Here is a 24,788-nt window from a genome sequence, read left to right on the forward strand (position 1 = left end):
TGGCAGTCTTTTCGTTCCAGCCTGGATTTTTAAGATGACAGCGACGTCATTCTCAGTCTGTATTGCGTGCCAGGAACTCTGCTGACACAGCTTATCGATGAAGAAATGGGTGCTAAGAGCAGTTGAACTGCCCAGGATCCTATGGTGATAGCTGAGGTGGGATTCGATCAGACTCCATGGCATACAGTCTTAACCAAGATGTAGACTATATCAGAAGAGAATAAAACCATGGGCTTTGCCTGCCACGTTTGAGCTGCCTTCAGCCTGAGGGGATCTTTCTTGTACATCTTGATTCAATCTTGTATTGCGCTCTTCTATTTTAGAGAAGTCAACATAGTTGGATATGGCAGCATGTGCCTATAATCCCAATACTTGGGAGAAAGGCTGAATAGTCACGAGTTCAAGGCCAGCCTAGCCTATAAAAGACACTGTCTCAAAAGAAAAACCATAATATTTACTTACTATTTCAACATACCACCCCATAAAATTCTGAGACACTGAGAAAGCTCCAGGATTCCAGGAGCTCCGTGGTGTCACAAGGCATTTGCTGTCTGTCTGTGCCCCTTCTTGTAGCTTTTCTGGACAATCATGAACATGGTGTCCGACAAAAATAGAAGACCAATAAACAAGTTGTGGAAGGAAAAAAGAAATGAGTGATGTCCAAGAAGGTACAACCACCATGATTAACTCAGCAAGGTAACTCATCTTGTAAAAAAAAAAAGTTCCATAGTGTTTCTCGAATCAGGCATAAAAATATATTAGGCTCAGTTTTCAAAATCTGTTTTAAGGCCTTGGACTATCTCAAGCCTAGTGTTTAGTAGGTGTTGTAAACCTTGTTAAATTTCTTGTAATAAAAATATAATTGTGTATATGTATATATGTGTGTGTGCGTGCATGTGTGTGTGCACGTGGGTGCATATGTATGTATGATACTGGGGACGGAATTCCGAGTTTTTGCACATGTTAGATACGCACACTATATCCACTGAATATATCCCTAAAGCAGTGAGGCTTGAAGCTGTAATCCACAATGGAGATGAATGCTCCCATTTTGAAGATTGGAGCACTGAGGTGCTTGAGGCAAAAATACTAAGTAGTCATGAAGAATTTGGCCCAGCAGCAAGGGGCTTCAAAGTCTTCGTCTTTGTCATTGTACTCTGCCTTCAGTAGATTTCTCTCTGGATCGCTACTTTCATTTTTAGTCCCACAAGTTAAATGTGTAAGTAATAAGAAACTGGGAAGGGACTGTGCTTAGAGAAACACATGAGGAGATGAAATTCGGCTATCAAGAAAGGTGACGTAACAGGCATGCCAAGAGGTCCTGCAAACCGCGCCACTAAGTAATGAAGGGGAGAAGAGGAAAATCAAGCTGAGAACTGGAGGTGTGGAGTTTCTCGTCATTTCCTCAGGGGCTAGCACCTCAGGCTCATGCACCACCAGACTGAGGTCACTGGTGGGATGGGCAGCCTCTGAAAAAACACATTTTACAGTGTCCAAAATCTGCTCGCATTGTGCCACGACTCTGTATGGAACAATTACATTTACAGTGATCAGATATTGTGTCCACTTTGTTTGATTATGCTCGGGGGTTGATCTTTATAAGAACACACGGATATCCCAAGCGGGGCAGTCTTTGCCTGTAATTGCAGGAAGATGGTATCAGGTGGTTTGAAGATATTCTGCGGTGTATACAGCATGCAGTAAAGGTTAGGGTCCGAATTTAAGAAAGTATCACGAAGCCGGGCGGTGGTGGCGCACGCCTGTAATCCCAGCACTCGGGAGGCAGAGGCAGGCAGATCTCTGTGAGTTCGAGGCCAGCCTGGTCTACCAAGGGAGTTCCAGGACAGGCTCCAAAGCTACAGAGAAACCCTGTCTCGAAAAACCAAAAAAAAAAAAAAAAGAAAGTATCACGACCACTTAGGAAAACAGAGGCTTCTGACGCGGTTGGCAATGGTTTCAAAGAGCAGAGTGAACATTTTACTACCTTCCTTTTCCAAAGGACTTCCTAACAGTTAAAAGAAACTGATCATTTTCTGTTTTCTGTCTTGATAGTGTGGGGGGGGGGGAGGAGGCGACAGGAGAGGCGGGGAGAGGATCAAACCTAAAGGCAATCCTAGAGTTCTTTAAACTAACTTTTATTTCCCATTTTGGGGGAAGTTTTCAGTCAAGACTGCACCCAAAACTATTTTTTTTAATTATGAGATATTAATGACAGATCAGAACCTTAATAAATGGGAAACACAATTTTTAAAGGGGATAACTCCTCAATAGTTAAGTACTGGACAATAATAAATTGTTGGGTCCTATCTGCAAAGGGAGTAAAAGAGAGTATTGGTCAACCATGATTGCTCAGGAAAGACAGAGAAAAGCATGTGTCTCCAGGAATAACTCCTCCTCCATGAGTCCCCAGGGTCTGATCCAGGGTGGGCCCTCCGGCCCACCTAAGGATTTCCAGCTCCAGCAGGAGCAGTTCCACGTGCAAATACAGAAGCTGCTGCCAGGGAACAAGATATTCTAACACTCTACTTCGATCACTTTCAAATCACGGATTACTAGAAGGACTTCAACCCTGACTGTCCAGCATCACGAGCCCCCAGTGTCTACACCCTACAGAGAACGGCTTGTTCACACAATACTCATCCGGAACATAGCATCGATGTTGGTCAGCTGAACAGAGAATGAGTTTAAAGGGGGGGGGGGGCTTGAGAAATTGTTGATAGTGATTGCAAGGGCTTTTCTTTTTCACCATCACAACGAAGTCTGAATGAAAACATGACAATCCCGCCCAAGCCCTGTACCATATATACAGTGACCACGTCCAGATAAAAAGCCGGGACATGCTTCATTTAACCCTCCTCCCTCTTCCCCTTGCCCTGGCACTTAAAGTGTTAAAGAAAACAATGAGCGAAGGAGTGAGTGTACAGAGGAGGATTTACTGGCATTTACTTTTAATCTATGGTCCTTCACTCCGTAGCTTATCGGGCCTCCGTCAGTCTTTTTCCTCCTTTATTTTTCATGAGGAACCCTCCATGCTGTTCCTGCGAGACAGAGCCCAAGTGTCCGTAAGCTTTTTGTCAGGTAAAAGGAGAAGAAAAAGGAAGGGAACAAGAGCTAACGCAAAGCTAAGAGGCATCTATTAGATGTCACCAGGCTTTTGTATTCATGTCAATGATTCGGGATTAGAGTATTTGAAATAATCTTATTGAGAGGAATCAAAAGGCCGCCGAGTGAGAGGCAGCTCCCGTCGCACATGGCAAAGGCGCGAATAATATCTTATTAAAGACGTGTTGCCTAACACCGTTACTTTTTATTATATTATGAAACTATTGTGCTTCAAACAGTCAGGGCGACGCTGTAGTCATCGAGGGCCATTTTAGAAGTTATTAAGTGGGCTCGAGCTAGCTAATTTGCCAGCTTGCCTACTGAAGTTGTTAAAAGTGAGTTGTGTATGGGGGGGAGGGGGATGTTCACAACTGGAACCAAGCATTTTACCTTTAAAATTAAAAATTACCAAAGCACGTCACTGTGTTTCCACTGAAGGTGAAGTCTGTCTGAGAAGGATGAAATGGCAAGGGATTGTTTCCACCTAAACAATTTCACATCTTTTTTATAAGTGACCCCCTCAAAGGAAAAAGCGGTAGGGTTTTCTGTTGTTTTGTTTGGGAGCTTGGCTTCTCTCTCCATTAAGAATGTTCTCTCTCTCTCTCTCTCTCTCTCTCTCTCTCTCTCTCTCTCTCTTTCTCTCTCTCGCATGTGTGTGTCATACTCTACCAGGATTAAGGCAATTAAAATTCTATTATAACAAGTACTGTAACATTAAAACCCTCATTTGCTTCTGGACAAAGGCTTGTAACTGGAGAAATAGTTTGCAAGGGAGATTTATCTTCATCTACCCACACTCCTACAGACAGCGCGCAACCAAAGACAGACCTGTACTGTTCACCATATTTCATTGGTTGCAATAGGAGTCACTTTTACACTGTCCTGAACAGTATATAGTTACAGGGCTTGTAAAGAGATGGAGAGGGGAGGCGGGAAGGGGATAGGAGGGAAGGAGGAGAAAGAATTGGTAGCCTATTTTAGATAACATCTCATGCAAATTAAAATGATCAAAATACCATCTCTTTAGGCTGGAACTTCTTAGTGGGGTTTTTTATATCTGGCCAATTTTTTTTTTTTAATTAGAGAGTTTGGCCAGGCACTGACGGTAGTGGGGAATGAGAATTCCTATCAATGGAGTGCCATACTTGTAGGGGTTGCTTGGCTTGTTTTCAACGCTAAACAACTTATTTGAAAGTAAAAGCATGTTTATTATACTGATGAATTAGAATCGTCAAGTAGCTGTGCAAAGTCACTGACACCGAGGAGCCGGCAATGCTTTCCTGCGTCTCCCCAAACTGTCACAGAAACAAACTTATGGTGACGTGAGACGCAAAGCCACGCTGTGAGCCCACACACGGGCCCTGTTCCGCACACACACTTGCCGATGCCCTGAAGCTCTGTTAAACACATTTCTTGGAAATTGTGCCATAACTCCCTTTACAGGAAGACCACCATTGCTTATTATACAGCGTCTGCTCTAGTGTAACACCCTGCAAAAGTACTTTGCATCATGATCTACCGTCGGCATATTTGAAATGCATTTTAATGTATCCTGGCCGTGTATTTGAGAAGAGCTGATAGCAAATGGAATCTAGACTGCTATTAGCTAATTGTATTAGTAATTTTTTTTTTATCACAGGAGCAAGCCGTACCCAAGTGTTCAAGAGCTCTGCTCGTGCTCAGAACGGTACCATGTGATACGTGTAAAATTGAGAATGATACTGGCTCACATAAGTCTCATTACTAATAATCACATGTGAATTCCCACTGAGAAAACAAATGTTAAAATGCACTAGGGCTAGAAAGCAACTGCAAATTCATGCTCTGTGTTGATGCTGACTCTCCCCTGTTGAAAAGATAGAAGCCTCTCAGAGCAGCCAGAAGGACAGCAATTATCCGATGTGGGGCAGCTTTGGGGAGGAGATTTCTCCTCCTTTGGTTTTAACTGAACAGTAAGAGTTAGGAAATGAGGTGGGAAGGTTTATCAGAGCGCTAAGAAACGCATTTGCACCTCTGGTTCTTGGTGACCCATAGAGCAGCTTGCGTGCTGGGCCGAACAGTTCTCTGCTCACTGATTGGCCCTTCTGAATGATGATGAGGAGGAAGATAAGAACTGAACGAGCAATCAACTGAAGTCATGAACCTGGCTAAGGCTTTTATTTGCAAGGCTTAGGAAGCATATCTTCATGCTCATCTAAGGCAGAAGCTCTCAATCCTGCTGGTTGCTCATGTTGCAGTGTTGCAGTGACCCCCCCCACACACACACCATAAAATTATTTCATTGCTACATCGAACTGCAGTTTTGCTACTGTTATGAATCGTAATGTAAATGATCTATGGTATGTGACCCTTGTGGAGGTCATCACTGACAGGTTGAAAACCCCTGAGACACAAAGACAGAAAATCACTTTGTGTGGATTTGGGGGTTTATCACTGATAATAAAAGACAGAGATGTTACTCGCTAAAGGACCCCAATGCCTTCAGAAACTCAGCGTAATACATTTGCTCATCCATGCCCAATGGTTAAAAATCACCTATGAGCGTCCTGAGTTTACATGTGACTGTTGTTTCCCATCATGCTGATGGTCACAGTAACGTAAAAACATGGGCAACAACTTTGTCAAAAAAGTTAACGTGATAATGAGATAAAACTGTACTTGTCTACAAAGTCTTGCCTCTCCGCCTGACCTCTTAGATTCAAGCCTGGACCTTCAATCAAAGTTTCTATCTGAACAACCCCAGCGTGGCCAAGGCTTTCTAGTCAACTGGCCTGTGGAGGGGAAAATGAACATTCTAGCTATTTCCTAACTGACAATACCATTTGCATCATAACCATGGAAAAGCGAGTTGCTAATATTTAAATGACCTAGATGTAGAACTTTAGATTGGTCTGGAAAACAAATCTTGGTTCTTTTTCTCTTCTCCATTTGGTTTGTTTGTAGTTGTTTTGTGTGTGTGTGTGTGTGTGTGTGTGTGTGTGTGTGTGTGTGTTGGTTTTTATTTTAGGAGAGCTTTGCATAAATGTTGCCTGAACTAATTCCAAAGAAGCTAAGGGTTTTGTGCCACAAAAGCCATGTCATTTCTTAATGTTATACTTGGAGCTCTGTATCTCCTAGCTCTAAGTATCAGTGCAGACAGAGTCTTACAATGGAAAAGAAAAACAAGGCAAGATTGTGGCAATCAGCAAGCCCAGTCATTAGACCAGTACGTGTGGATGGGTTTTAAACATCTAAGTTTTAAATGCTGGTTTTGGGAGACCCAAAATTCATAGGCTGCCTGAACCACATTATGCATAATCGTAATAGAATTGGGTTTTTACAGACACATGTTACGAGTTTATCCTGCATTCTTTCTGTCCCTTAAAAACAAATTCTGTGTGTGGGCAGCTAAAGATCTCTAGTCCTAAGAACGTATGCCTTCATTTGCTTAGTTGATCTATTTTATCCATCACACTGATGCCAAATTAAAGAACAATGTAGAACATCCCAGTCCCACATATTCTAGTCAGAGACAGTGCTTCCCGTGGAAGGAACGGTATGGTAGAATTTGAAGAAAGAGGTGTTTTTGTAAGGCCATCCATGTTCATCTATCTCACCACTCCAAGATAAGGCTAGGAAAATAAAGTTGTTATTTTTTTTTCAACCAAGCTAGGATCCTAATTGTAGCTAACTAAATACAGACTAAAAGTCTTTACTTTTAATCCGCACAGTCAAAGCGTGCATCACAAAGTTTCCGTCGAGAGACAGAAGTTGCATGGATTCTAAAAAAGTGGGTTCCCAATTCAGAGGACCCTATGCGGCTTTTGTCATTATCCTCTTTCCTATTCCTACAAAGGAAAGCTAATTAAGAACCTCCGTCATTAGTCTTCCAGAAAAATTAGCACAGCTTATGCTAATTACTCCTGCAAAATTTAATAAACTCGTTGAAATGGGAATAACCTAATGAGGTTTTATTTATTGAACTAAGATCACTCCAAGGGAAAAGGTTAGGACACAAGGATATTCACTGTAGTAATGGAACTACAACATACTCAATTTCCAAACAGGAATTTCACTGCGAACCTTTGAAATCCAGATCTGAGTTAGTGCGCGGATGTTAAGTCAGCCCCCCCCCCCGCCCCACAAACACACACCTTCATTCAGTAACTGGAAAGTCAGTTTTTGCTTTTTACTTTAACACCGATGACCACACATAGCCCTTTAGTTCAATGATAATGAAATTTGCTGTTGTTAGTTCCTGTTCATCAGCTATTAAACCTAACACATTTGACTTTTCCCATGTCTGCACAGCCCAAATAGCTGGATCATTGGGCACAGGCTGGGGTTTTATGATTCTTAATCAAGCTCTTTGGCGTTGAGCAGACACGTAACCCAGCAGCCGGCTCCAGATGCACCCTTCCTATACCACATAGCAATTTTCCAATAAGCATTTTGACAAATTGTCCTGACTGAAAAGAAGTCATTTGGGTCATATTTTCTTACTTTGTTGCTTGCCACTGGAAGGAAATAGAAACTTGTCTGTACAACTGCTGATTTGGTTAATTCCATTTTACATATATATACAATTTGCCAAACTGGCCTCCAAATCACTGGCAAGAGATAATGTAGCCAAGTTTTAACACAGAAACGGCTGGCCCTGCACCAGTGCTGTGTGACCAAAAAGCCTCTTCCATTCTTCACTATAAATAGCCTTCCTGAATAATCACTGCTAAAAGTCCTTTGACTGAAAAAAATAGCAGTGTTCTTCCAAATTCTGAAGGTCAAGCAAAAGGAGCTAGAAACTATTAGCTTTCAAAAAGAGGTGGCTGTGTGTTAAAGCTCTGCTAACTTCTAAGGCCACAAGAGCCCACACCCTCGGCCTTATGTTGAGTACAGTATGCATAGTATAAGAACGTGTTGCTATTGAGGGCAGCAGGCTCAGGGACTCAGATCCATAAATCTGAAAGCAAAGCAAACCCTAAGCATGGAGTTATGCAATCTGTAACACGCAACGAAATTGGAACCTGAAATTCAAACACCGTTGCCGTCATATTTTTGCCCTTTGCAGCAATTCTGTGCAGTTGAAAAATATTTTGTTTTGTCCGTCCTTGCCTGAGCTCTTGTGATTTTCATCCCTCGCCATTAGAAAGAGAAGTTTCACGTATCGGCAGAGACCCGACTGGAGGTTTGTTCATTTTTTTTATATCTTTGGCAAACTGAAGGAGCGAAGAACTTTGAAAACTCACATGCAAATAAAAATAGCCCACAGGGAGCTATGCCTATCAACTGGTCTCATTGCCTGAAAAGGTAGCTCCGTGTCAGACAGCGGCAAACACCAGCAAATAAATAGATATTGGGACCGAACACATCCAGGATGTCTCAGACGGTTTTAAAATGCCCCTACCTTAAAAGAAATCAACCTAGCTATACAAGGTTTTCTACTTTGTCTAATCGAAAGAAGGGAGGGGGAGTGGGGCTGGGTGGAAGAAAAGGATAGATGTCAGGAATAATATCACTAAAGCACCCACCGCCTAAAGTGTAGACTTATTTTGCCTAAACTGTTTGAACTCCCCCAGCCAAGAAAGGGTTTTAAGTACCCTACTGGGACAGATGCAAGGCGGCGACAATAGAAGCCACACTAATGCAATCCAGGTAACACAATCCTGTTTCAAAAACATGGGGCGGGCTAATTACAGCTCCGCTGAGTCAAGTTTCTCCTGCCATCGCAACCCACAGGAACAGGTCAAAATCAGATGGGATTCAAACCACAGTCCTATCAGCCTTCTGCATCGGAGTCACAGCTTAAACCCAATGAAGAACGTTAAAGCCTAACCCTTTCACAAGCAAAAGAGAGGGGAGAAAAAGTGTTTTCATTGCGGGTGGCACAGTAAGTCCTCGTCACCACGTAAACCTAAAAGGACCAGGAGGCACCACAGAATGCTTATGGTTTCAAAGTTTGCTGAGTCTGTGGGCTGGCTCTTTGATGAGATGTTTTCTTTTTAATGCAAGAGTAGGAAACACTTGCTTAAAAAAGGAAGCAGCGCTCTGAGAGGGATACACAAATGACACCAGCCGCAGGGAGGTAGGCCTCTGACCTTATTCTTTGGGAGATTTTTATCTTCCGGGTCAGAAAATACAGTCTTATGAATGATATATCTGAGAAGCACGCCATTCTCATTCAATGGACACCAGACAACATCACCATACAGTGAACCTTCGCCTCATAACAGGGAATTAAGATGCTATTATACATATCAAATATTTTATATATATATATTCGTGACTATTAGCATGAGATCTCTGACTACAATACTCAGTTAAAGTGAAAGTTTTACAGAGCTACTTGGTGATCAGGGCTGAGCTAAGATCCTGAAGACTCACAGAGGTCATAACAAAAAGTCTTTGGACAGAAACTAGAATGAACAAAATAGACACCTAGGTTTCTTTACCTGAAAAATGATAAAGCAAAATTCACAAACACAAGGAATTTAACGAATTGTTCTTGTTGCATCTTTGTGTTGCTGTTGTCTAAGACAATATTATCAAAGCCCAAAATGGGACATGCACTTGGCTGTTGATTTCCTCAGTGAAGGAATCTGCCTCATTTGAATGAAGATTCTTTTTTCTTTTCCTAGCTGACAATTGACAGTCTCCATAAAGCTTCCAGGCCATTTACTTCTCAATGAGTAGTGCCATGTAACGAATGGTTTATCATACATGTTTCCATACAATGAATTCCAATAATTAAAACGTAAAATGAATATTTGGGATGCCATCCTGCACGATGTGTGCACACTGACTCAAAACTGCACTGGCGAACTGAAACAGATGTATTGTTCTATAGTGATTTACTTGGTCATGTCAGATTAGTAATATGGATCTGTTTAAAAACACAATAATTAAGACAAGCAGGATAAATTAATCAACGTACAATGCTGTGCGAGCTGCAATCAAGCCCGGAAATAACAGGAGAAAAATCTTGGTTCACAGATCTCTTTAAACTGCTTTTATGCATAAATAAAACCTTAAAATGTAGATGGATTACGTCCAACAGAACTACTGTAGCTAAAAGTGATAATGATTCAAACATTTTTCAAATAAAAGTTAAATATTTATAAGCACCCAACCACATTTCATAAATCACAAAAACTATTATTATTTTATCTCTGAAGCTTCCTGATACACCATGGGGACTGAACCACAGAGCGTGAGGAATGAACATACATATATATATATATATATATTACTTTATGTGCATTAATCAGGCACGAAACCAGAGCCATCCAAGAAACAGGCCTCCAAAGAACATTCCATATGGCTCTCCCAGAAATCACAATAACTCGGCGCAGTCTAAGTCAGGACCAACAGGCAAACTTCAGCCGCACGCATCCCTAGGCCGCGCCGATGAGCGACACAAAGCAGGTGTTGCATATAATGAGGACTGAGAACCCAGTGAAAGAAGAGTGGTCCCTACCTGTCAATTATCACTGGATCTGAGGGAGTCTCATTTCGATTGCCACAGCTTTTCTTGTCACAACAGCGGCTGCGGAGCAAAAGCGAGAGGATTTAGTACCAACCATTACCACGTAAAATCATCATTTAAGCAGACAGAAGGTTCAAATTGCTGGGTGGCAAATGCTAGAATTACCACAAAGCTGTACCTGGCAATCAACGGATCCCAGGAACAGAAAACTCTACGTGGGTCACTTATGGGTTAATGGCCAGGCTTAACCTCTCCGTGCTCAGAGGACAGGAGAGGGAGAGGGCCCTCGCAGAGCCAGGAATGCAGCCCTAAGCTGGGGTCTCTCCTTCACTACGGCGGGTATTGGCAGGGTTCACTGTGAAGTACTGTGTTCTCACATCTACCCAATGAAAATATGCAGGGTCGTGGGTGGATCAAACACCCTTCCCTCGAGAACACACTAATTGCGTGGAAGGCGTCAATAATGAGGATGAGTGATTGCTCTCCCTCTAGTCGTTCTGTGTTAAGTGGATTCTTTTTTTCTCCTCTTTTTGATGGGTGGCACTTCCTTCAACCACAGCCTTCTCAAAAAAAATCCCTGAGCAATGACAGTTTGCATTTGAATGCCTTCTTGAGAATAAAGGCCACACATACTGATCCATGTAAGGAGAAGGTGAGACAGGAGAAAGCCCAAAGCTTAGCCTCAGTCTCCTTGGCTTTGATGGCCAGCACTGGCCACCACTTTAGTTTCCTGAGAAAACTGGGAACAATGGATCCATTGGCCAGCACAACCCTGTTTGTAAACATGAGAACACAAGAAGAACAGCCATAAGCGAAGAAAGCCCTGCTAGGCAGATCCTACTTTGTCGTGTGCTTGAGACTGCCAGGTCAAAATAAATAAATAAATAAATAAATAACCAAAAATTTAAAAGCCCAAGGTGTTTCAAAGGAGTGAATAAAAGATCATGTATTTCTTTTCTCTTTCAGGACAAGGTCTTAGGCATCCAAGACTGGCTTCAAGCTTGCTATGCAGGTAAGATTAATCTTGAACTGCCGGGCCTCCTCCCACCACCTCCTCAGTATTGGCTAGGATTATTGGTAGATACCCACTTTATGCAATGGTGTTGGGGATTGAATTTAGGACTTCCAACATGCACTCTACCATCTGAGATATACAACCCTCAGCTGAAAAATGTCATGTTTCTGAAAAATATCCACGCTCAGCAGAAAACTATCCATCTGAAATATGTTTGTAAGTACCAAGCTGTCCCCTGGCTAGTCTCCACTCAGGACTACACTATAAAGGAACATGCTTGATCAGTGAAGAAGGCTGGAAGGTTCCTCAGGAGCTGGATTCTATTGCATACCATAAGTAAAATACGTACTTTATTCCATCCCTCTTATACATTCTAATGTGTGCAAATACACACATACGCTTACACAAATACACACACTCACACATATACTCATATAAACATACAAATATACGCACACATGCAAACACACAATCGCACACACATACTTACACAAACTTCACATACACACACTCACACACACACATATTCACACAAACATGCTCATAGACACACACATACACAAACACACACACTCACAAAAACACAAACATACACCCATTCACACACACACACAAACTCACACAAACATACACATGCACACATTCACCACACACACAAACACACATAAATACACAGCCTAAATTTAGATATCTGCTGGATACTACCATTGAATTTCACTTTTCAAGACCCAGGAATATTTCCAAACATAGGAAGTGTTTCACCAAAATTGAGACATCTTTTTCTCTTTCACTGAATTCCTGAGAAATGAATCAGTTTGGTGCTTGCCTGTGTCTATATTTGCAGAAGGCAATAGAAAGAATTGTATCTCACTTCCCTTCCCAGAGCCCCAGCTGGAAAACACCCCCTCCACACATAATCTAGTCACTTTCTGATTTGGAGGAAAATTTTCTAGTAAGTCGGGCTATGCAGTGGTAGGCCCCAGATATCCTACCTCAGAAACCAATAAAGACATAGGGGAGAACTGTTAGGGGTTGGCATGTGTACAAAATAAATAGCTTAAAACTCAACTCCAGGGGTCAGCAAGACGGCTCAGCAAGTAAAGGTGCTTGCCACCAAGTCTGAAGACCTGAGCCTGATCATGATCCACAGGTGGAAGGAGAGAAGCTATTCTCTCAAGCTGTCCTCTGACCTCTATATACACACCATGATACACAAACCCATGCACAAAAAGTATAAAATAATATTTGAAAACCTAATTTCATTATTTCTGAGAACTGGTCCCCTCCGTCAGTGTTCTCTCAGTTTGTCAGGTTAGCATCATCATCAAGAATGGCTGGTCCAATTAAGACCCCAAGGTGGGGCAGTATCAGGATCACCCTTGGGTTTATACCCTGTTTATACTTCAAGTCTGAGAAGCCTGAGCTGTGTAGACAGAGTGATTGCCAAAAGCAGTCCACTGACATAGCCATGTGCCCTTTATCCAGGGAGGAAAGCAGATGCTGAGAAAGCAGAGGGTGTCCCTCCTTCCTTCTCCTTCTCGAAACAAGTGGGCCCTGGGTGGTTCTACCCTCACCACTGTCCTCCCTCGATGAAACGTCCTCAGGGAACTCTTCTAGCTTGCTTGGATTGTAACTACGGGTTACCACACATGCACACACACACACACACACACACACACACACACACATTAAAGTCCAAGACTTCTCTCCCTACCCACCATCACTGTCTTCAGCCCAGTCACTTGTATTTATCACTGGGAGTTTTACAAAACCTCCCCCTTGGCTTTGCTGTCTCCACTTTGACTCCATCTACTAGGTCTGCCCCATCCAGCAGATCTTTGTGAAATGGCCAGGGGCCTGTGCCATTTCGTGGGCTAAGACCTTTGAACAGCTTCCCGTTGTACTTTGAATAAATCCATGGTGTGGCAGAAAGCCAGGCCACTGACCTGCCTGCCACCCTTTTCTTTCCAGCTTGCCAACCTGCAGCCTCCTGGCCAGTTGCGATTCCTCCAACGTGACACGCTCCATCATACCTCAGATACAGGCTGGGCAAGTTTCTGTTCTGCAGCTCCCCCTGCTTCTGCTCTCAACTACTTTTCCTGGTCCTTAGAAGTTGGTGTAGATGCCCTGGCTTACCTGACACATCACCTTTAATCTTAACTGAGCTGTTTTTCTCTGGGGCAGCTACTATAATGCAACTCAACCTGTTATTTACATATTAGGGCATTTTTGTTGGGAATCTTTTCCCATTCCATCCTCCCTTTCTGCTACTTCCTATGTGACATGAAGGTAGAAATTGACCATATCAATTCCCTCATGCATAGAGCTTAAGATAGAATATCAGAGCTCAGCTATTAAATGACTCAATGAATAAATGATTGGGTGAATATTAATCAACAACGTTATGAATAAGTATGGTGGCCTGTAAGGGACATGGCAGACAGAAAAGCAAAGCTGACTTCCTAGGCAAGCATTGCGTACTCTACCCATCCTGCCCACCAAACCACCTCCTCCAAACCAATGTCACTCTTATCCCCAGAGATGTTCTTCATCTCCTGGACAGTCCTCATCTCCACAACACACAGAACCCCGGATAACAGATGAATTATGCCAGATCTCTAAGCTCTGACTCCAAGGGACCCAAAGGCACACACATATGAAAAAGACAGGATGGAAACTAAATAGTGAGAATCCAGAAAACAGAAAAAGGAAGTAATGGAAGTCACTACACACTTAGGAAGAAAATATGGAGCTAGCTTAGACGGGTTACTGTTTCTTGGGTCACACTGCTGTATCATACAGCCAACATTCCCCGCAACATCTCAGCCACCACAGAAGTGCATACAATATCACCCATAAGATACAAAGACAGGTAAGATAGGATCATGCAATGCCCCTCACAGGCTCCTATCAAGACTAAGTCCTAACTAGTTTCACTATTTTTGGAGGTTCTGGAAACTTTAGTGGCACTGACTGAAGGAAGTAGGTCTCTGGGAACATATCCTTGTGGGCTGTACCTAGCCCTGGACCATTGCTAGATCCCTATCTCTGCTTCTTGGCCATCAGCTTTTCTCCACCAGGTCCTTCTGCCATGATGTTCTGCCCCATCATGGTCCCAGAAATACAAAGCAACCATCAATGGGACCCTTTGAAAAATGAGCCAAAAGAAATCCTTCCTCTCTTAATTAGTTTCCAATAGACATTTTATCATATCGGCGAAAAACTGACAAAGATGTCCACAGGCATGTATGTACATGTAATACATGTGTGTATGTACCTTGAAGTACGTGTGTGTGTGTGTGTGTGTGTGTGTGTGTGTGCAAGTTTGTATCCATGGAACTCTATACACTAAAAAGAAAATGGTAGGGTTGACATACTACCATGGAAGATAGTCAGAACTGACCCATTTCTTTCTACTAAAGTCAAAGAAAGCAAGATGGGCACTGATCTCCACTCCAGGCAGGGCAGGCATCAACCAGGAGGGCCAAGCTAAAGAGCAAAATTCACTAACGTTTAGGCAGAAGAGGGATTCTACTGGAGCAATCCGGTAAATGACACAGCTGAAGAAGCTCTTAAAGGGAAAAGTAAGCACATTGATCAAAGCAAACAGAATGAGCATGCCTGAGGCCCCCATTCGCTCACACAGCGTCACTCAGCCTCCTGCCATCTGTGCGCGCACAGGCTGGGCACACGATCCCTGCAACGGGCATCTAGTGAGCGGACTTGGGCTTGCCTAACTTAATTTGCCCAAGATCAGGGTCCCAAAAAAGCAGGCCAGTGCCACTGCCCTTTGCTTGCCTTTTTAATCTGCAACCCAAATGACAGGACTGCCATGTGGCCAGTCACAGCAGTCGGTCCCCCACACCTGGCATGGGCTACATGCCCTGGAGACTCAGAACAGCAGCCTCTTGCTCAGCATGACCGTGTCTTTCCCAGCCAGTTCTGCATACTTAGAGAAAAAGCAGACATGGGAGCCCCTGCCTTAGCGGCCTAACACAGGTGGCGGATTTCCAGTGAGCTGACTCGCTGGTTCATAAATCAGGGCAGGAAACATCTGAAGGCTCCCTAGGCTTGGTGCCTGCGGATTGTCGTCTCAAGCACATAACTTCTTTCTGGAAGAAGAGCCTCTTGCCACTGGAGAGATGAGCCATTTGGGTAGCGGGTGGGGACAATTAAGATCCGAGTCTTGCTACGCAGCGCTGACGGGAGGGGGGTGGGCAGAACTCACCATCCAGCACAGGCTAGCCTCAGCTCGGCAGCAATCCTCTGCCTCTGCCTCCCAAGTGCAGGGATTACAGACAGGTGCAACTGCTCCTTGCTAAAGGAGTCATTTCAAACTGAGCGTCTCAATAAAAATGAAGAATCCTACCCTCCTCAGTCAAAGTGGCTGGAGAAGGGGCTTCGTGAATTACTGGATAGCCTGGTTAATACTTACAAAGGGGATGAGCTCAGGAGGGATCTAATCCGTTGACTCTTCTGTCCTTCATCAGCCTGCCACCCCTAAAAGTCAGTTTCCAGAAGACTTAATCTTTGAGCACGCAACCTTGCTCAGTCTGTCCTACCAGGGCACTCTAGGCCCTGTGAATTAATGGGGTTCATATCTGGAACTCTTCTCTCCCGATTTATTTTTTTCCATGTTTGCTAACATTGTCTAGTCCTCCTTCATTTCTCTAGAGTTCGTTTGTCCACTGATCAGCATTCTCCTGTAAGAGTGGCCAGCACTTCTTGCCAGTTGGGTTCATTCAAAACTGTGGCCAGCCCCAGGGCATCTATCTACTTCCTGAGTCACCAGCGACCTGGGGGTTTTTGCTCCTTGTACCCATGTACATCTCATCAGCACTAGGATACCCTCAGGGCTGATTTCCATACGTTGCTACCCCCTTTTTCATTCTTGAGCCCCGTATGCGCAAGATACTTCATAATTCTACAGTGCGACCTTCTTACTCAATGTGACTCTTCCTCTCAAGAATGGAGCCATTCTCTCCTTTATTCCTCTTCTTCCACACTTCCCAACCCTGCCTTCCATGCCGTTTTGGTTCTCAACTTTGAAAAGCATAGTCTGAAGTTGGTTATCTTTGATCAAGTCCCTCTGGCCAGCTCCAGGCCGCAGGTCTGCCCAGCTATAAACTTTCACACAACAATTCTTCCTGGACCACAAACTCTCCTTAATGCAGCCTCAAAAATCCCTCTCCCATCTCATCGCTCTCCATTCTCACTCCTATGACCCAGCTACAACTCTTCCACCTTGCCTCTCAAACACAGTCCTTTGCCTCATCGTGCCGTCACATGAGACCCTTTGCCCAGTAAAGTCGAATTGGCTACATAAAGCTTCCAACTTCAAGCTCTCCCGCCTCTTGCAACAAGCCCTTGCACGTAGTAGGCACTAAGAAATAAAGACACATAGCCCCGACAACTGTAATAGAACAGGTATATTCAGATTCTGATAGACAACTAAGCCTCTTTTCAACATTTTCTTACCATCAGTTACTTTGAGCAACTAAGCACCCACAGGCACAAATGATGCCTCTACTACTGCTTCTATTAATATTGTTTCGAATCATAACAGGCTTTCAGTTCTGACTCTGCCTAGCATTGTGGAAAGAGTTTATAGGAACGAATGGCATTTCATCTTAATTATTATTCTATGAGACAGTATTGACGTCCCATTTCACAAATGGGACGACTGAAGCATGGAGGAAAAGTGAGTCACTTCCGGGCCTTTGAGGGGCATGGCCGAATACAGACAGACAGTTAGGTGTCATTTGCAAGCGCACAGAGTGCTATAAAATTAAAAGCACCTGCTACACTGGACTGCTTACAAGGGAATATAACTTGGGCCAAGGGCCAGAGGTGCTTCCCTGGAGAAGCCCTACTTAAGCTGGTGTCTGAAGGAGGAAGTTAGCCTAAACCTGGAAAAGAAGAAGGAAAAAAGAAAATGCCTAATAAGGAAGCAAAAGAGGAAACAGGCTAGCCTAAGATTCATGATTCTTCTCCAAAAGAAAAGAAAAGAAGCAAGAATTCTCCCTTAGTGTGCCTAAAACCTGTCCTCTTCCTGGGTACTGAAAACGAACCCCTGCTGTACTCTGCATCTCTGGAAAGCAGGATTCCAAGCCCCCCAGCCAAGCTGGGTTCCATTAAACACAGAAGTTAGGGTGCTCACATAAGCAAACCCCTTACAGAATCCAACTCGTTAAGAAAAAAAAGTATTCAGGAAAATGTGATACGTTTACACAATGGAGTACTACACAGTGGACAAAAAATATCATATCTTAACATTTGTGGGCAAATGGATGGATCTAGAAAACATATTGAGTGAAGTAATTCAGACCCAGAAAGACAAATATAATATGTATTCACTCATAAGTGGCATTTAGACATACAGCAAAGAAAACCAGCCTACAAATTCACAATCCCAGAGAACCTAGACAACGAAGAGGACTCTAAGAGAATCCTACATGAGAAGTAGAAAAAGATAAGATCTCCTGAGTAAATTGGGAGCACGGGGATCATGGGAGAGGGTAGAAGGGGAGGGGAGAGGAAGGGAGGAGATCGGAGAAAAATATATAGCTCAATAAAAACAAATTTTAACAAATCCAAGGAACCATGTTATCTTAAGAACTTCACCACCATGATTGGTGTGATAGATTCCAAATCACCAAAAGGCAGAAGCACTCTTATGTTTTGGAAGTGCTCCGCATCATCCAATCAAAGAGGTTGTCCTCAGCAGTCAATATTTATAAACTCATGAAGTCAGTTCCTTTAGCCATCCCACACAATGGGATCACCTTCTCCACAAAACACAAAGCTTTGTTTTGTTTTGTTTGTTTTCCCTAATTTACAACACGTGAGACACGTGTGTGCCTTGCTTATCTTTTCCTTTTCCCTTCCATTTGCCTGTGATGAACAGAATGCACAAAACCCTTTCTTGTGGAACGAAATTCTGTCTCCTCCATCACAGCCAGCACACTATAAACACACAGCTTTTGTGACATCCACGCAAAGTTTTATTGTGCCGTTAGCTTTGATAGAAAGCACTACAGAAAGTTGTTTAGAAATTAAATATCTAAAACAAGCTATTTTAAAATCCAGGGCCTTCACTATTTCATGTCTGCAATGAAGAAATTTCATCTTGGGGAGAGCAAGCTGTCTTTCACACCATATGGCTAATGGTGGTGCATAGCAATTAGCCAGGCTGATTAATGGTGAACAGATTCTAATTTTATGCTTATAATTGAGGCTGCATTTGCACCCCTGGTGCAAATTCAGCACAACCCAACTTCCACTTACAAGAGGCAAGAAATCAAGAGAAATAGGATGGTATGGAAAGTGAGAATTTTCTTCCTGGAGCCCCCTAAAGAGTATCAGATTTGCAATTTAAAAGACTGTTAGCCACACAATAGATGACAGGTTTGTGTAATGGGGTCATGGCAGCCTGGTAAACAAACAGTACCCCTTCCGCATCTATAGGCAGCCAGGAAAGCCGTAATCTGTAACATTAGCAAGATGACATTTGGAATATGGCTTTTCCCTCTTAGCCGGGCGGTACACACAGCATCATTTGCCTTCAGTGGCTTGAGAATTTTATTTTTGCTATTTTTATGTTGCTGAAAAATAGAGGCACCGTCAGCAGTAAAGCACACCAACCAGCATCATAAAGCACTTTGGACCAATGAATTTTAAAAACAAGGAAAATATAAACTGCATTAATCGAGGGGAGGCTTGTGCGTGAGAGGCATAATATATCTCTAAGTAGTTCAAGAATAGAATTCTCTCCGGCATAATCCAAACATATGCAGATACAAAATGCAAATAGGCAATGTATAGATAGCGCCTAGCCTGTTGGTTGAAATTCATCTTCCTGTTTCCTGTTTTGCTCCAATCCTGAGCAGCTCTACTTGGAGGGGTCCCTCTAATGGTATGCTAATTGTAGAAGGCTAAAGTCGGAGAGAAACGCTTGGGGAAGTAGTAATACAGACAAGGTCATGTTTTACTGCTTTTCAAAATGGATTTTTCTCCTTTAATTCCAAAAGGTACCACTCACCTAGATGATATTTACACACAGGGTAAAACTGACTTTCCCCACTAATGGAAGGAATCCCACATCATTTGGGAGCATTCGGCTACTGTTGTCTTAAATCTGAGGGAAAGCAACCTAGCTTTAAGAATAATTAACAAGTTTTACAAATCACCGAAATAAAATGTGTGAAACTCTTCTACATCTTCGAGCTATAAATCAGAACTATATTTTTAAAAAAATAATAAAAAAAGGAAACATGGAATTTTTAGAGACCCAAATGTTAGTATTTGGGATTTCATTCAGGAAACACATGAAGCCATTTTGATTCTACTTCCACCTGTAGAGTTCTGAGGTTGTTTTCCAGAAGAGTCCATGAACAGCAGAGGAGAGCTGCCCATGCTGAAACAGCAGCTGAAGACTCAGATGGATTGGTCAACGACATTTAGCAGCCCAGTATACACTGTGCCAGGGAGCCCTGCTCCTAACAAAGCAATTAGGAGCCTTTCTCTGATGCAGAGTGGCATCTTCCTGCTTTATACAATTCCTTGAGAGCTATAGGGAGCAAAATACTGGATTGTTTTTATAAGGAATAGGAGCACAAGTCAAAAGGCTATCCCTTGCTCTTGCCCCTCTCCTGCAGGCCTGGCTGAGGCCATGGAGGTGACGGTGGTCTCAGATACCACATCAGCATGATTACAGCCCAACGTGAGAAGACTCCTATGGGAGGAGCATAGGGACTCCTTTTCACTATCCTGCCCCAATCTCAAAGCTCACTACCTCCAAGAAATATTAGCTTCATGTTCAGATATGAATAGGGTAAGTCAAAGACCAAATGCAAGGAGAAAAGAAAAAAAAAGAGATCAGTTTAAGGAGAAATGAGGCTTGGGTATGGGGGTTATATTAAGTAGAAGAACTCAAAAGAAGGAACTATAACTTTCAAGTTGACCCAAACAGAAGCCTCCGTGGACTTCAAGAGAACTCTCATTTTACTAAGCATGAGGCTGAGTGCAAATGTCACCACTGAGCAGGCTGTACTGGATTTGACTCCACTGTGAAGGGTGACGGAGGGCACTGTTCTGTGGCCATTATCTGTGAGGTATCAAAATGCAAGCCGATGTCTTCTGAGATGAAATGTAATAAATAATTGAGAACCGCCGTGATCCCTGACACTGCCAAATGTGTCTAAGAATTCTTTCTTCCAGATTATTTACTAAAAGCAAAATAAACAGATAGTCAACCAATGGAACTGACTTTGCCTAGGTGTGAGATCCAAAGTCATCTTTAGTTTGCAGAAAGAGAGAGGGAGGAAGAGAGAGAGAGAGAGCAATTCCTTACCTGCACATGATCTCATGCGTGAGCAACACTCGACACATTTCCGGGTTCTTGTCTTGGCCTTCGTACACTATGGCCTGAAAGTAAAGGCATGTCTTTAGCTAAAAATAGAAGCAAGTAGCAGAGCATTGCCTATAACAATCTTGTTCTTCACCGCCTTGCCCCTGCTGGGGGCCAATTAACTTTTAGGAGCAAAAAGCAAATCAGCCGGGCTGATTATTTCAGGACACATTGCTCAGGATCAACCCAAATTGAGTGGAATAGGAAGCGATCCTCTCTGCTCTCTCAACCACCTCATTACTCACATCTTCGGACCAGTGCATGTGATGGGCATCTGTTGTCACGACAACCATAAGTCTCTTTCAATACAGAATAAAAATAAGTCTAATCAATAAAGAGGGAAACTGCAGAAGGCTGAAGAGGCTACAGTGTTTTGTATTTCAAATATAGAAAAGCATGTGGGTTTGATCACCCACTAGAACACATTTGCCTCTCTGCTCTTCCCAGACCCCACAGTTAGTGTTCTACTGGCAAGCGACAGAAAACAAGTTTGGGAAAAGGCTCGAGCAGTCTGTGCACCGACTATGTCATTTCTGAAGTGAGGCAGCCAGGGAAAACCCCTCTTCCTACCAAGAGGCTGAAAACATGTGTTGGTGCAGGGTGTACGCCCACCCAAACAGGAACACTTGCCAGCATGTTCTGTGTGGGGAATGAAGTCACAGTCAGCTCCCTAAATAAAGAGTTCTGTCTCATTCTCAAAATCAAGTGTCCTAAACCACCAGCCTCAATGCTTTGCTCTCTCTCTCTCTCTCTCTCTCTCTTTCTCTTCCCTTTCTTTTATTTTTGTAAAACAATCACATTTTTCTTCAGGACACCCACCAAGTTCCCCAGAACCTCCAGCTTGAATGTGGATCTACAGGTTACTACCCAAGCCAAAAGAAAACACAGTGCTATTAGTAGAACAGGATTCTGCACCAGCATGCATTTAACTCACTTAACACTGTATCACTGCATAATACTAATATAACACAGCTTCAAATTGTTAATAAAATTACTTTCACACATTCACAGAACCCTCAGTTTCTCAGTGACAAAACTATTTAAATTAACCAGAGATTATTCTTGTTCTTAAGTGGCACACAAAAGTACTTCTGCGCCTAACTTGTCATCTCTCTCACGCACTTTGGTTTTGAACTTGGAGACAGAGCGTCCACAACTTAAGACCCAGTATAGACAGATCCATGGGCCATGACCTGGTTACAATATCTGAACACAAAGCAAAGCAAACTGCAACAGATCAAAAATTAAGGGAAAAGCCTTGGATGAAAAAAAAAAAAGCACATTTCTTTACCACTGGCCTATCAAAACCTATTTTTTATGGCTAGCTCATCATAACCTTATACTAAAAAAATAAAATGTTTTTACTTTAGCTGTAAACATCTAGAAAGGTTGAAAGAATATATTTAGAAGTCCATGGCAGGATAGTCCATTACCCAGATTCCTCAAATGTTTGCATTTTACTAAATTTGCTTCCTATTTTTCTCTTTTTCCCTAAATCACTTTTTAGCAAATTGCAGATATGGCCTCAATATATCAGCATGCATTTCCTGAAAACAAGGCATTTTCATGCATAATCACAGCACAATTATCTAAATCAGAAAATTAGCATTGATACAATAGAATAATCTAATCTCCAGACCTTATTGAGATTTACCAATTACCTAATAATGTCCTTTACAGCAAAAGAAAATCCAGTACTAATCACTGCACTCAGCTGTCATGTCTCCTTTCATTCTGAATATCCTCCAGTCATTGTGGTTCATGGCATTAACGTTGTTGAAAATATAGGCCAGTTACTTTGTAAAATATCCTTCTATTCGGGTTTGTCAGGATTCCTCAAGATCATATTAAAGTCTTAGACTTCAAGGCAGGACAACAGTAGAGGGTGATGCTGAATCCTCTCTGAACTAGGTTCTACTATGTACAAGTTTATTAGCAGCATAAACTCTGACCATTTGGTTAGGGTGATGCTCGCCATCACTAGGGACCACAGGTCAGAGTTTCACACTATAATACTACATTTCACCCTTTCTGTATTTTGGGGCAATAACTGGCATTATGTTAATGTCCTATTAAGCTTCATATCTTTAGTGACTAGTTTCAGCATGCATACATAATCCTTCCTTTATTCTTATTATATTTATTTATTTACTATATTGAGGGAGCATGTGCCAGTGTGTGTGTGTGTGTGTGTGTGTGTGTGTGTGTGTGTGTGTGTGTGTGTGTAGGTCAGAGGACAAATTGCAGGGGTTGGTTCTCTCTTTCCGTCATGTGGGGATCAAGAATTGAACTCAGGAATTCAGGTTTACTCAGCAAACACCTTTATCTTCTGAGCCTTTTCACTAGACATCTTTCCTATGTTTCTAAATGACCTTTCCAAATTACCAAGAAGTTTTTTGTTTTACTCTAGAAAATGGAGTTTCTGAATCCAAAGCCAGACTGGTCTATAGAGGGAGTTCCAGGGCAGCCAGGACTATACAGAGAAACTTTGTCGAAGAAGAAGAGGAAGAGGAGGAGGAGGCAGAGGAAGAAGAGGAAGAAGAGAAGAAGAGAAGGAAGGGAAGAAAGAAAGAAAGAAAGAAAGAAAGAAAGAAAGAAAGAAAGAAAGAAAGAAGGAAGGAAAAAAGAAAGAAAGAAAGAAAGAAAGAAAGAAAGAAAGAAAGAAAGAAAGAAGGAAGGAAGGAAGGAAGGAAGGAAGGAAAGAAAGAAAGAAAGAAAGAAAGAAAGAAAGAAAGAAAGAAAGAAAGAAAGAAAGAAAGAAAGAAAGAAAGAAAATCATTGAATATTCTGAAAACCAAACAATTGAGGCAAGTGAGACTGCTCACCAGGTAAGGTGTTAGCCAACAAGCCTGGCAGCCTGAGTTAAATCCTGGGGATTCACAGGACAGAAGGAAAGAACTGACAGTTGTCCCTTGGCCTCTACACATGCACTGTGGATCTCATGAGCCCCCACACATACATGAGGGTGTGTGCACTTAAGCACACAAACTAAATAAGAAATACATGTAAATTTTTTTGAAAACTTATATGTGTCTGCTTTATTTTCTGCAATCCCTTTTTTTTAATGAAAAAAAAGGATAAAAAACACAGTGAATTACTGATCAGATCCTTAAGCATGGTGCTAAAAGAATTCTAATGGCGAAATTCTACTAAATCCTATTATCACTAAATTATTTGTATGTTCTCCTAAGACACTCCATAAGCTCTGCCTCAACTTCAGTGTTTGCCTTGATAAACAAGTAACCCGGTAAGTCAGTGTGCAGGTACTAGTAATGTTTTCCATACTGGAGCGAGAGGGGTAGGAGAAGGGAGAAGAAATTGTGTTATTTTTTCGAGGAGAGGGTGGTGGCAGGCATATACGTTATATAAGAATCGTTTTTGCATCTTTCTAGATGAGATAAACACTGTTGTTACTAAGGCAACTAGTTGAAATGAGTGGGGCCATAATAACATATCTGGTTAATAGCAAGCTGCAAGGCAAATCCACTGAGGACTCCCCAGGCGATGGAGGACAGGGACTCTCAGAAGTCCCACGTTTATTTCCCTGGCTACTCAACATTGCTCGTTAACACTCCCTCTGTAACTCATCTCTTTACCAAATACCAAGCAAGCTACCACTCCACTTCTGCCAGTGGATTCCGAACAGAGACTCTTTCTCCAAATCAAGCATAGAAAAACGAAACCGAGAGTTTGGATTTGCTCAGAAATAATTAAAAACTCTGGGGAGATGTGGAATCTGCAGTTTCTGTCTTCCCTCACCCTGAGTCTGGATAGAATAAGAAGAGTTCTCAATGCACAGG

General features: G+C 42.5%; 1 protein-coding gene across 4 annotated transcripts in view; it reads right to left on the minus strand.

Moving 5' to 3' along the window:
• Ebf1 (EBF transcription factor 1) overlaps positions 1-24,788 on the minus strand; it is a 398,525-nt gene that overhangs the window by 362,522 nt on the left and 11,215 nt on the right. For all 4 annotated transcript variants that reach the window (XM_026789805.1, XM_026789807.1, XM_026789806.1 and 1 more), the window contains exons 5-6: positions 20,932-21,005; positions 10,556-10,624 (exon numbers count right to left, since the gene is read on the minus strand). In XM_026789805.1, coding sequence (XP_026645606.1) covers positions 10,556-10,624; positions 20,932-21,005 — 143 coding nt within the window. The remainder of the gene's footprint in view (positions 1-10,555; positions 10,625-20,931; positions 21,006-24,788) is intronic.

The sequence above is a fragment of the Microtus ochrogaster genome, unplaced genomic scaffold (assembly GCF_000317375.1).
Source record: "Microtus ochrogaster isolate Prairie Vole_2 unplaced genomic scaffold, MicOch1.0 UNK30, whole genome shotgun sequence".
Taxonomy (NCBI): domain Eukaryota; kingdom Metazoa; phylum Chordata; class Mammalia; order Rodentia; family Cricetidae; genus Microtus; species Microtus ochrogaster.